Consider the following 12,930-nt stretch of genomic DNA (forward strand, 5'->3'; position numbering starts at 1 on the left):
TGATGGTCGCTATTAGTCTGTAATCGTAATGATTATTGAGCATCCATACTAACTGTTATGAAAATTGGTAGTTATTATATTGGCATTGTTGATGATGAAAATTTTCACTCTTAAACTCCTTATATTTATCTATTGCCTTGGAGATGTTATGAGCTAAAGTTCATCTGCAGGGATCTGTTGGTTTAAGGATGCGGGTCCATGGGCGAAAAATTTGTTATGCAAACTGTCATTTTGCTGCACATTTGGAGGCAGTTAGCAGGCGAAATGCCGACTTTGATCATATTTATCGAACAATGTCTTTCAGCAGGCCCTCACACGGCTTGACACCGTCAGGTTGAAACTTTATCTGTCATGATTTTAGCCTTTCCTGTGGCATATCTCCTTTCTGTTAGGCATGTGACCATATACAAATGCATATATAAACGCACATGTACATACAATGTGTACATATATACATATTGTAAGGCCCCAAGCAAGAATTTCTAGGAGATCATCTATCCTGAATTTGTAGCAGCTCATGCTTGCTTAACTTTAATGTTTTTTTAATAGTTCTTCAAATACCAGTTACGATTAGTTCTTGAGTTGATAAATTGTTACATCAAAATTCTTCTAGTTTGGTAGTTATAATTCATTTTTTAAGTTCATTAGAATTTGTTATTGTTGGAAATCCTTATAGCTCAGTCCTATGTAGGATTATTCATTTGGGGTATTACATACTTCAGTTTAGGGTATCAGTATGGCATATTCACGCACTGATAATTCACCAAGCAGAATGAAACTCTGAAGGTCACTTCCACTGAGTGTAAAGGTGGCTCCTATATGTTCAAGAGATGTTACCTACCGGCTACCATATTCGTTTGTCGTTTGTTACTGTGCTCTATGTTGCATTTAGCTTCATTGCACACTTGTTTCTGCACATTTTCTAGCTAGTATTAGGTGTTGACACCATTTTAATACCCTGAGAAAGAACTCCAGGGGCTTGCCATTGTAAAATTGCTTCTATTCTAGCTCTCATAGTGAAGGAACTTCGTCCATAATTCCTCCCTAGAAAATACTAGCTATAATTGATCTTGAGTTCATAGGAGTTATTATGTGCCTTAGGACATTAGACATATTGCACGTAGTACTATTAACTCGGGGTGTTTAGTTGATAGTCCTAAATAGGATATGCACAAGGATCTTTGATATATAATATTACAGTAAACTAAAATATTAACTATAGCTGCTATCTTGAGGGATGAATCATGAATTTATTTTTGTAAAAAATTTCAGTGCAAGGCTAGTTACAATGGGGTAGTTGAATGATGAATTAAATAGTTGAATGGGTGTAATGGGGGTGTTGAATGGGGTGTTGAAAATGAGGTGGATTAAATAGAGTTGAAAGAATTCAACATGTTGAAAGAGAAGGGAGTGGGACCCACGCTGGACACGTGGCGGGCTCTGGAAGAGAGAGAAGATGAATTATTAGGTGGTGGGGTAGGGTGTTGAATTTTATTAAACAAAACCATTGTAGGGTGTAAAAGTTGAGTGGGTGTTGAATTATTAGGTGGAAGAGAGAGAAGATGATGTGGAGTGTTAAAAAGTAAAAAGTAGGGTGTTGAAAAACAAAACCATTGTTGATAGTCTTAGAGTTGTTCCTAAGACACAAGCATTGATTTAAGCATTTTTTGAAGGAGGAACCATGACAAAACTTTGTAGTTAAGTGTTCTTGAATGGAAGCAATTTGAAGGAGGTATGTATACTTACATATACATACCTACACACAGAGACCTGACACACACATTTTTATGCGCACACATATACATATAATATACATCTTCATGTGCATGTGCATATTGTGCATGTTTGTGTGCTTGTAAGTTTGTATATAGTTACTTAGGGCCCATGGAGATTATTTGGAATCAGATTATTCCTATTCAGTTCCAGTGATGGGTCATGTGCGCTTCATTCAAGTTGATTTGTATAATCCGGAGAAGTCAATATAGAAAATCAAATTACTTTGTTCTTTTTTTAATGTATCAAACAACCACAAAATTAACCTGGTAGAGTAAACCTAATGTTCAAGTCACTACATCACTACATAAATTTGTATAGGTTTTTAAACGGTTAAATCATAAACAGGATTTTTCATGCTCTAAACTGTAGTCTGTAGATCTAATTGGTTAAATTATGCTACTTCCAGATTTCCATTTTTTGATCCTTGATGCATAGGCAAAAGAGTTAAAAGATAACAACAACTTTATCGTGGGAATTGAACCTGTACATGAAAGACTTGTTTATCCTAATGCCAGTCTCTGTATGCTTTCTTTTTCTACAAAGTCTCTTGCCAATTTATGACATGAATTCTTGCTTTGATCTCTGCTAGGGATTTTCTCCTCAGGCATGAAAATTTGTAATTTGTTAAGGTGCTGTAAATGTTATAGATCAACTTGAATAGGGTGGGATTTCCACTTTGAATGCTTATAATTGGATTTGATAGAAGAATTTTCTTTCAAATATTTCTGCAAGGAATTAAGTGTACACTCACCTCCACTGGCTCCATAAAAGAAAATGTATAGTTTAATTTAATGACTGCATGTTTATTTTTGCTGGTGCAGGTGGTGCGTCATCTACTGCTCCATTAAACCGTGGAGGCAATGTATGTAATATATTTACCTTTCATTTTGTTCAACAAATTTTCATTCTCTAAATACATGATATAAATATAATTCTAGCCTGATGTGTCTGCAACAGGCCACAGCTAATGTCGATGACGGAAGGCCTGACTTGTCAGAATCAGACATGGTTGTATTTCTTGGTGATTTCAATTATCGACTTCATAGCCTTTCATATGATGAGGCAAGAGACATGGTTTCACAAAGATGTTTTGATTGGCTTAGAGAAAAAGACCAGCTTCGAGCAGAAATGGAAGCAGGCAGGGTCTTTCAAGGAATGCGTGAAGGAGTAATCACGTTCCCTCCAACATATAAGTTTGCAAGACATGTACCAGGTTTAGGAGGTGCGCTACTAACTACTGACACATTTCCTGTGAATGAGCTCTTTTGGCTGCTACAGAGGAAAATATCTAGCCAATTCTTTATAACTTCTAAATAATTTGTGTACTTCCTTTTCTTTCTTTCTTTTTACAAAGTTTCCATAATTTTTCATCTGAAGGCTATGATTGCGGTGAGAAGAAGCGTATTCCTGCTTGGTGTGATCGGGTATTATATCGTGACAGCCGCTCTATATCAATGGCTGAATGCTCACTGGAGTGTCCTGTAGTCAGCTGTATCACACAGTAAGTCTTTCTTTCAGCTTTAAAGCACGTTTGAATATCCATGTGATATGTAAATTAAACTGACACATACATTCTGTTAGGTATGAGGCTTGCATGGATGCCACAGACAGTGATCACAAGCCTGTCAGGTGCATATTTAATGTTGAAATTGCACGTGCAGATGAATCAATAAAGAGGAAACAATTTGGAGAAATTGTTTTATCAAATGAGAAAATAAAATCTTTGCTTGAAGATTATTGTGTTGTTCCTGAAACTATTGTTAACACAAATGATATCTACCTTCAAAACTCTGAAAAGTCTATATTACAAATTTCTAATAAATGTGAGAAGAATAAAGCTACTGTCGAAGTCATCTGTCAAGGCCAGTACACTATCAAGGAGGAAGGAAGTGCATCTATCCTCTGTGCGAAGGGCTCCTTTGGCTTTCCTCTCTGGCTACAGGTATGTTCTCATGTGATAGTTTAAGTGTATTAACATCATTTCAGAGTCTGAATATGTTTATATGTAATCTATTTCTTGTCTCAGGTCAGACATAATCTTAAGTCTAATTGTTCTGATCAAACTGCTTTCAAGTAGTTCAACATAGTTGTTAGATAGCCTAAATCCTTAGGTGTCATGATGGGAACACTTTGTGGCCTTCGAACCTAGGTCATGGTGTTCCTATCACTTGCTCAAGCATGTGAAATATCTTTTTCTCCTACCAGCAGATTAAGTATCATTCTTCTCCCTTAGCTTATCATGGTTTGCTGTCAGCTTCAGTATGTGTCCCATTTTGCATAATTGCTGAATGTTTGCTAGACATAAGGAAATTTCGATTGGGGTTATGAATTTGTGTCATAATTTCTGACAATTCCAATTTCTATTTGGACAAGTTGTGTCGGAAGTACACATTTTACTGGCGTTAGTATTTATACTGGCACTGGTATTAGTTGATAAGTCTAAATCTTCTATTGATTCTATGATACAACTGTTGGAGAAAATTTAGAATATGTGTGTGTGTGCGCGCGCGCGTGCGGGCGTGGGCGTGGGTGTGTGTGGCGCGTGCATGTGTAGGGAGTGATGGGCATGAGGTGGTTGCTCATTTTGCTAAATGAGCTACAAAGTGATAGAGTGGTGAGGTCCACACCTTTAGACTGTAATTTACATAGTGCATATGTCACACTCCGAAACTGCAGCGGAATTTCATAAAATACGGGGTGCGCGACAGCAACGACCAGTGCCTAAGACAAGTCTTATGCACGGGTCAAGCCTGACACTTCATATCACATAATTTATTTTAAAGTATTCATAAACCTGCTGATGATAGAAGTTAGAGCAACTATACATATGAGCCCACAAGCTCACCGTTATAAGCATTTTTACAAAACAAAATAAAATGTGCTGAAGGTAACATCAAAATGAAGAGGCTCTCCATATAACGCCTCTCAGCCAAAAGTTCAAACCCAAAGTCAGCTAGTAGGAAGCTACGTCGGATCTAAAAGAAAAATTTAAAAACAATGGGGTGAGCTAGCGCTCAGTGAGAACATTTCCCACTAGAGTTCCTAGATAACTAACAAAATAGTAATAAGAATAATTTTCAGAAATAACGAATTATAAATTTTGCATGAGAAATTCGAAGATAGCAAAATACGATCCAAATGTCATAATATTGTCGTCTTTAAGAAAGAATGCAACAATTATATTTTCTTTCTTATGTGTAACTGAATATACTGTGAAGTTTCTTGGAATCAAACTTTTTTTTTCTTTTTTTGAATCAAGGTAAACATTAAGACGGAAAAAAACTAGTAATTTGTACAAACCAGAGAATTATTGTTTTCTTAATTTCACAGTCAATTATCAAAATCTTAATTCTCGATGAGTTATTCATGAATATAAAAATCACCCCACAGGTCACATTAAGACTACGAATTATAGCCCAGTAGTAAGGGAATGCGTAATCGCATCACATAACAGATAATTCTTAGGAATCGAATGCACTTAACACTGTCATAGGTTACTAGCCAAATACAGATGGGCCAGAACAAATTTCAGAAGGGACAATACAGAAGGGCCAATACAGAAGGGCCAAATAAAGGTACATTCACCATATGACAGGCAGAAACAATCCATAGTGTACTATTTGAGGGTTTGAAAACATCGAGATCACATGTCAAATGAGTAATGCTTTGCATATCAGAATTTATAGATATTTTCAAATGAAGTTGACAAAGTAAAGTTTCTCATTTCAGTTAAAACAGTTTACGGATATTTATTTTTTTCTTTTATCAGATACTAAGTCACGGAAAATCTTTGAATCCGTTAAACTGTTGAAATATATTCCAAATACTTCATAAAAAACTTTCAAATAAAACAATGCCCACAATTATTTAAAAATTATACGAGAGCCAAATTCATATTTCATATTTTTTATAGAAATCAAATTTGCTTTTTATATATTGTACGAGGCTAACATTGTATTATAGGATAGACCACAACAGAAATATGTCAAATCTTTATATACATGAAAATGATATATTATTTATTTTTCAATCACAAGATAAATCAAATATAATACTCGTACAATTTTATATTATAAAATACTAGTGATAAATGAACTCACCTTTAGTGGACACGAATATCCCAAAAGATTAGTTTCCTTGCTATCAACCAGATCCTATAATATAAGATGGTAAGACTAATTATTAATTCAAGATAACCATATATTATAGGTAAATCAATTCATAATCTAGAGTCTACTAATTTTAAATATAACCAATAATAATTAAATTTTGCAGTACATATGAGCTTATTGTTAACTTTAGCAATTTATTAAAATTTTATAACTTTCATATACTAGCTTTTTTTGGATTTCCTAGTAATTTATGATAATGCAGGGTTTTATATGGAATTTATCAAGTCTAAAAGTTGTCTTTTATTTTTCAGATTAGACTTGTTTGCAACTGAACAAAAGACAGGGGCCTAATAGATATTTTCCAGACATTTTCAACCATAACTCATTTTACTAAGGTCTGTTAATAAGTTTTACATAGTTCAGGGGCTTAAAATAAATTTTCCTCTCTTTATATTAAAACACCTGATCATCTTCCTCCTCCCTTATTCGTTTCTTCTTCTTTTTTTTTTGGTTCCTCTTTCCTTCTTCCTCTGCTCTCTTTTTTTTCCTTTTGGTTTTCTTCTCCTCTCCCCCCCCTCTCTCTCTCTGCCATGGAGGCAGGACGGCGACGAGGAGCCGCCGACGACAAGGAGAGGCCGACGGCGAGAACCCCCCACCCAAATCTAGGTTAGTTTATTTTTCTTTTCCTTTGTTTTTTCAGTTTGTTTCATGCATCCTAAACACAGATTTTTTTTTCTTTGCAAACCCTAGATTCTTTTATTTCATATTCATAACAATTTAACTCCCTCACTCATTCTAATTTGATTCGATTTACTAAGATTTACTATAAAATTTAAAAGGAGATTATACCTCAATTGATTGGGATGTTGATTTGTTGCCTTGGTCTCCTTTTCTCCCTTCACAAGCTTTCTAATGATTCAATGAGTTTTGTTAAGGAGGAGAGGTGTTGTCCTTTTTTTCTTTTTTTTTTCTTTTTCAATTTTCCTATGTTTTTTTTTTTGAATTTTCTGTTTTTATTCTTCCGTTAAAGAGGTGCCGACCATATTGTCGAATGAATTTTAGTCACAAAACTTTAACGTGGCAGATAAACGGGAGTTAGGGTGAAATTCCTAAAATACCCTTAATTAATTCTCTAATCTGTAATTAAAAAAAAGTCCATTAATCAAGTTTTAAGGTACTAATTATTTAGGCTACTACAGCATATTCAACAATAACTATTAGGGGAAAAAAAGAGGAATGCTTCTATGTCTGGTAAATACACAATTTTGTTATTTAGGATCCTTTCTTGGGACAATTGGACTAAGGATATTATTCAGTTAATTATAAGCTGATGGTTGAAGTGGGAAATTGAAAGCCAAATCAGTTGTTCCATAATCCATTTATTGGGAGCAAGTTGGTAAAGAGTTTGTTCTGCCGCTTGAACTACTGAAGTATTGTGATTACGTATTGGTATATGGTAAACCTGGTGATAGTTACAGGTGAAACTGGCCTCTTCCAAGTAGCCACACTAAGCAAACTTGTAAACACTTGTCTTCATAATTTTGAAGTACTCTGGACAGTTATGCACTATGCGTTGAGAACCCCCCTTTCATTTAAAGGAATTTATTAGTTTTATAAACTTTAATGATCATGATTGCTTTTGTATCAGAATGCTGGCTAATCAGGAATAGAACCAAAAGTTTACCGAAGAAATGAGAAATGTTAAGATTCAGTGACCTCTTTTGATTAATCCCCACTCTGTCCATGAGTTAACCTGAACCTGATCAGTGTGGGATCCATTATTATCTGCATTTAAGTTCAAACTGAAGTAAATAGATAGTGACCATGTCTGAAAAATGCATCTGGGCAATGTTAACTAAAAAAATATTCACTGAAGCTGCATGATAGCGATCAAAATTGGATGGACGATATTTTATCCTATTGTTTACCCCCAAAAGAAGTGTAATTTAGATAATTGAAAATTTTGACGGAGAGAACTGAAAACAATTGTGATGGTGATATTTCTGAAAAGAGATGTCAGCTAATCAAGTCTCTGTTCCTGCATTGTGAGAAGGAGAAATAGATAGTGTTTAACTTCAATCCATGCCAAAAACATTGAGAATATTGAGGCTCAGGATGAACTATATTAAATCGCTGAGGTACTAAATTAACCGAGGACAATGACCCAGTTGATCAATGTTTATCCACTTGTTTTCAGCAATATTCTTCATCAAAGTCATGAATTACCAGATTAACTGCATAATTAGTTATTTCGTTTTATTTTTATTTTTTTTGAATTGCATTAATGCCTGCTATTTTGATAAGTTTCTTGATTTATATATGCATTTGAATGATTAATGGCAAACGTAAATTCTTTACAGTATTATAATTTCAGTTACCAAAGTATGCATTGTTTCACCAAAATCTACTACGAACCTCATTAATAATGAGTAGAAATGTCTACAGTTTTTCATAATTTTCAGTTCCTAACTGTTGATCGTTGTCTAGGTTATGTTTGTCCACTTTTCTAGGGTGAGCAAACGGTTGGTCGGCTCGATTTTGATCAATTTTACTAAACCGAACCTAACTGACAATATGAACCAAACCGAACCGGACCGGATTGAACCGAACAAAAAATATTGCGGTTTCGTTCGGTCGGTTTTTCTTCGTTGCAACAGCAATCAACTTTGAGTAGCAATTGACAACTATGATTATAGCAGAAGGTGATAAACGAAAAAGAATCAAAAGAATAATAGGTGAATTAATGAAACTGAAGTTTAAAGAAAGAAGAAAGGAGGGAAATGGTCTAATGGATGACTGGGGCTCGGTAAGCCCCTCGTGAGTAGAGAGAGGCTAAACTTAAATCCTCTCTCTATTCTTTTTTGTGATCTGGAGACAGCTAGCAATGCATTGGGTTGGGCATTAGAATCACTTACACATGAGTGGGTCCCGCGGGGAGGGAGATAGGAACTAAGAGGGTGAAGGCTTTGTAGGGTACGGTTACTAAACTAGTTTATAGGGGAGAGGTTTAAAGGAAGCTAAGGATATTTGATTGGGTCGGTAATAATGGGTTGAAATATTTTCTACCCGCCCCGGAACTGAATAAACCATAGACCGAACCGAACAGCTAAAAGTCAGACGATTTAGTCGGTTTTCTTGGTTTGGGTCGACGTTTGCACACCCCTACACTTTTCCTGTTAACCAACTCTTTCCATGATGCTATCATCATGTTGTTAAAGAGGAGTTGTGTTTAGTAAGTTGTTTTGTCCCACATTGCTTATGTAATTAGAACCAGATTAGTCTTCTATTATAAATAAAGATAGAGGCGAGAGGTAAATTACCTCTCTAATCTATCTAATTTCCTTAGACAACATGGTATTAGAGTAATCTAGGTTCAATTCCCACCAGCCACAAATTTAAAGCATATTTCCAAAGAAAATTGATACCGTTGTCACGAGTCCAATTTCGGGTCGACTATGAAAAGTGTCCAAAACCTAAAATTGAGTGTTCATGTTAGAATATAAAATTATCCCAACTGCGGAGTTTTAGTGCACTGGCTGGTACCATCGATACATGCTTATGGGCTTATACTTGGAGCCACCTTCATTGATTCAATCCAGAGTATACTTTCAATTTGCATTGCTGCTAACATCAATTTAGATGTCTCTCTGGATCTTAGTTGCAGTTTTTTATGAAATATTTACTTTCTTAGTTTTTACTGCATTCCAAGTTCGTTGTACTGGTAATAGGGGTGCATTTGTGTTAGCATGGGATTTACCAATTACCATACATTTGAATCATGGAAATGGATACATATATTGAAATATTTCAATTATAAAAATCCATGTCTTATCCAACAGAATCAGAAAAGGATATAGGTATAGATTGGACATGAGTACTGCAAGAATAGGGAGGAACATGAATTTGAATGTGGAGAATACATGTCATGAACCAAATTTGAGGACGAGAAATATACTTACAGGATTTCTTGAAGTAGTTGTTAATCTATATTGCAAAAGTTTATATATATATATATATATATTAGGGAGGAACATGAATTTGAATGTGGAGAATACATGTCATGAACCAAATTTGAGGACGAGAAATATACTTACAGGATTTCTTGAAGTAGTTGTTAATCTATATTGCAAAAGTTTATATATATATATATATATATATATGAGAAATATGGGTATGCTTGGTACCAAGCATAAAAAGTTGTGCTTGGTAATGAGGTGTCAAATCCTCCTCCACTCATTCAAATGTGGGAACAAATTCACATGGGTAGTGAGTGGATGGAGATGTGACACATCACTACCAAGCACAAAATTTGTGTTTGGTACCAAGCATACCCATATTTCTCATATATATATATATTATTATATATACCTAATCTACTTTCACGCTAACTATTTGTCTTAATGATTTGTGCTATATGAGTCAACAAGGGAATTTTTACTTCTGTGTTCATGACACTATATACATATAAAAAATAAAACATTTTTTGACATTTATACACCAGCTAAAGAAATTGCGAAAATATAGCCATACCTTTATATGTATCTGAAGCGTTTTTGACGTGGTTTACTGTGCATATATATATATATATATATATATATATATATTATATTATTATATAATATATATATATATATATATATATATATATATCTATTCCTTTATACAAATAGGAGGATCAAAAGAATAACTGTTCATGCTACAGTAATATTTACTGTGCATTATCATTGTAGCAAACAAGATATTGGATAGTGTAGTAATTTTTTTTTGAAAAAACTGCAGCACACGGGAATCTATTCCTTTATACAAATAGGAGGATCAAAAGAATAACTGTTCATACCACAGTAAATGCTACAGTTATATTTATTGCAACATTTTATTACTGTAGCAAACATGATATTGAATACTGTAGCATTTTTTTTTGAAAAACTGTAGCACACGGGAATACTGCAGCATTTTTAAAAATTGTAATAGAGGGAACTGTAGCGATTCAAAAAATTACTAAAGCGGGATTACTGTAGCAAGGAAAAAATGAAATGCCGACTAGTATATATATACTCTATACAAATGGGAGAGCTCAGGATTCACTATTCATGCTACAGCAAATACTACAGTAGCTTTTACTGTATCATTATTACTGTAGCAAACATGAAGCATTATACCGCAGTATTTTTTTGAAAAAATATTACTGTAGCGCACGAGAATACTACAGTTTTTATTAGCCATGATTCCATGTATAATTCAAGTCACATTACTATATAACTATACCTAGTTGGATTCCTAACTGACACTATTTATCATGGAATCATATCCCTATTGGATATGCATTGTACATAACATTCAGATAGCACTTGGATGATTTTTGGCGTTTCTTTAGTTTGATCTCAATTTTATACATGACTAATTAATCTGGGAGCTTTTTCAAAACTGCTTGGATGAATTAGTGTTACTCTTGAGTATTCCTTTGATATTCACCGCACACATCAAGTTATGCCTTTTCTTGCACGTTTTGACTTTTGGATATATAGAATATGGGTAAGGTGGTTCTAAGGTGATTTCTTAAGCATTTTACCTCAAAAGTGGGAAATCACATCTTGAGCATATGAACGGATGTTCCATACGTCTCATTGTAATTTACATGCCCTACAAATGTTGTGTATACATGTTATTTTGGAACTTTTCACTATAGTTGATGTTATTTTCTCTACAAGTAGAAAAAGGTTCATTTTGCATACACTTGATGCATGATAAAAAAGTATAAAAATTGCATTACTTTTTGTGCTCAACTTTTGTAGTAATCAGATCACATGAATGGGGTGAATTAGCCATTTAGATATTTTGTCGTGTGGTTTCTAAAGGCTCACTTTAGGAATAAACATTTCATGTACATGTTTGCATACTACTTATATAATGATGAATTAGGATATCTGCTAACCGTATAGAAAATTTCTGCACCGTACCCTAAAAAAAATGAAAAATATACAACTATTGAGTGAATGATCACCTTGTACATGATCTCCGTGCTCCTAATTTTGCTGGTCGGAAAGTGATGTGGTTTACATCTTTAATTGGTTTCAAAAGAAATGAACTTTGACCACTTGATCAGTGGGTAATGAATCCTTTAACCTCATGACCATTCATCTAAGGGCATTGTGTGGATATAGGAGATCATGCGCAAGCGTGTTGACCATGCGGTTGGATGGCTGAAATGCTTTCTGGGGCTACAATGCATGAATTTTTCCAAGTTGACAGCAGATATCATGGGATTATATCTGTGTGTGAGTTGAGCTATAGTCCACTTAAGTGCATAAAAGCTCTTGTCCACCTAACTTTTATCTATTGATTTTTCTTTGAGATTCATGCTAGTTTGTGATGCACATCCATGCACGTATCTCAAAGATAACATTGACGACTGATATGTATCACCAATTTCAAAGCAAAATTAATGGATAAAAAGTTAGGGCACTTAAGTGGATTGTAGCTCAATTATACACATACATACAGCTGAGCCTGGACTATCAATGATATTTAACATGCAAGTAGCATCATCCCAAAATTTTAAATCTGCACTTCCAAATTTAAAAATCCAAGTTATTAGATGTAATTTAGATCATGGAAATTACCTGAGGAAAAATTACGTGGTTTTTATGTGTTTTCCCTCATGCATTAAGTGTCGGTAATATAAATTTTCTAAGCTATTATAAAATTGACTAATTTTTCATAACTTGAAACAAGATGTTCACCATCCGACATGGAAATTTTCCATATACCCCTGACATCCGACATTTAGAACACTGACAAGATGAAGTCAATTTAATTTTTATTTATGAGTAACTTTTGAGTTAAACCACATGCAAAGCTTGAATTTCAACTTGGGAGGTCAAGTTCTAAATTCGGGGTGGTAGTAGCACATCCTTATTATAGTGGATAGTGCTCTTGCAAAGTTCTCTATAAATTTTCTCTTATTACTTTTAGAAGACTTTTTCAGCAACTTATTCATGGTCAGATAAGAGTAAAACTTTGTTAGACCGAAATTTAATTTATC

The 12,930-nt window shown here is 34.3% G+C and overlaps 1 protein-coding gene across 2 annotated transcripts in view; it reads left to right on the forward strand.

Moving 5' to 3' along the window:
• The window catches only part of LOC109825204 (type II inositol polyphosphate 5-phosphatase 15-like), a 26,485-nt gene that overhangs the window by 12,013 nt on the left and 1,542 nt on the right, over positions 1-12,930 (forward strand). For both annotated transcript variants that reach the window (XM_020391986.1, XM_020391987.1), the window contains exons 6-10: positions 171-333; positions 2,598-2,638; positions 2,734-2,998; positions 3,154-3,277; positions 3,358-3,718. In XM_020391986.1, the coding sequence (XP_020247575.1) occupies positions 171-333; positions 2,598-2,638; positions 2,734-2,998; positions 3,154-3,277; positions 3,358-3,718 (954 nt within the window). The remainder of the gene's footprint in view (positions 1-170; positions 334-2,597; positions 2,639-2,733; positions 2,999-3,153; positions 3,278-3,357; positions 3,719-12,930) is intronic.

This window comes from Asparagus officinalis, chromosome 10, assembly GCF_001876935.1.
Source record: "Asparagus officinalis chromosome 10, Aspof.V1, whole genome shotgun sequence".
Taxonomy (NCBI): Eukaryota; Viridiplantae; Streptophyta; class Magnoliopsida; order Asparagales; family Asparagaceae; genus Asparagus; species Asparagus officinalis.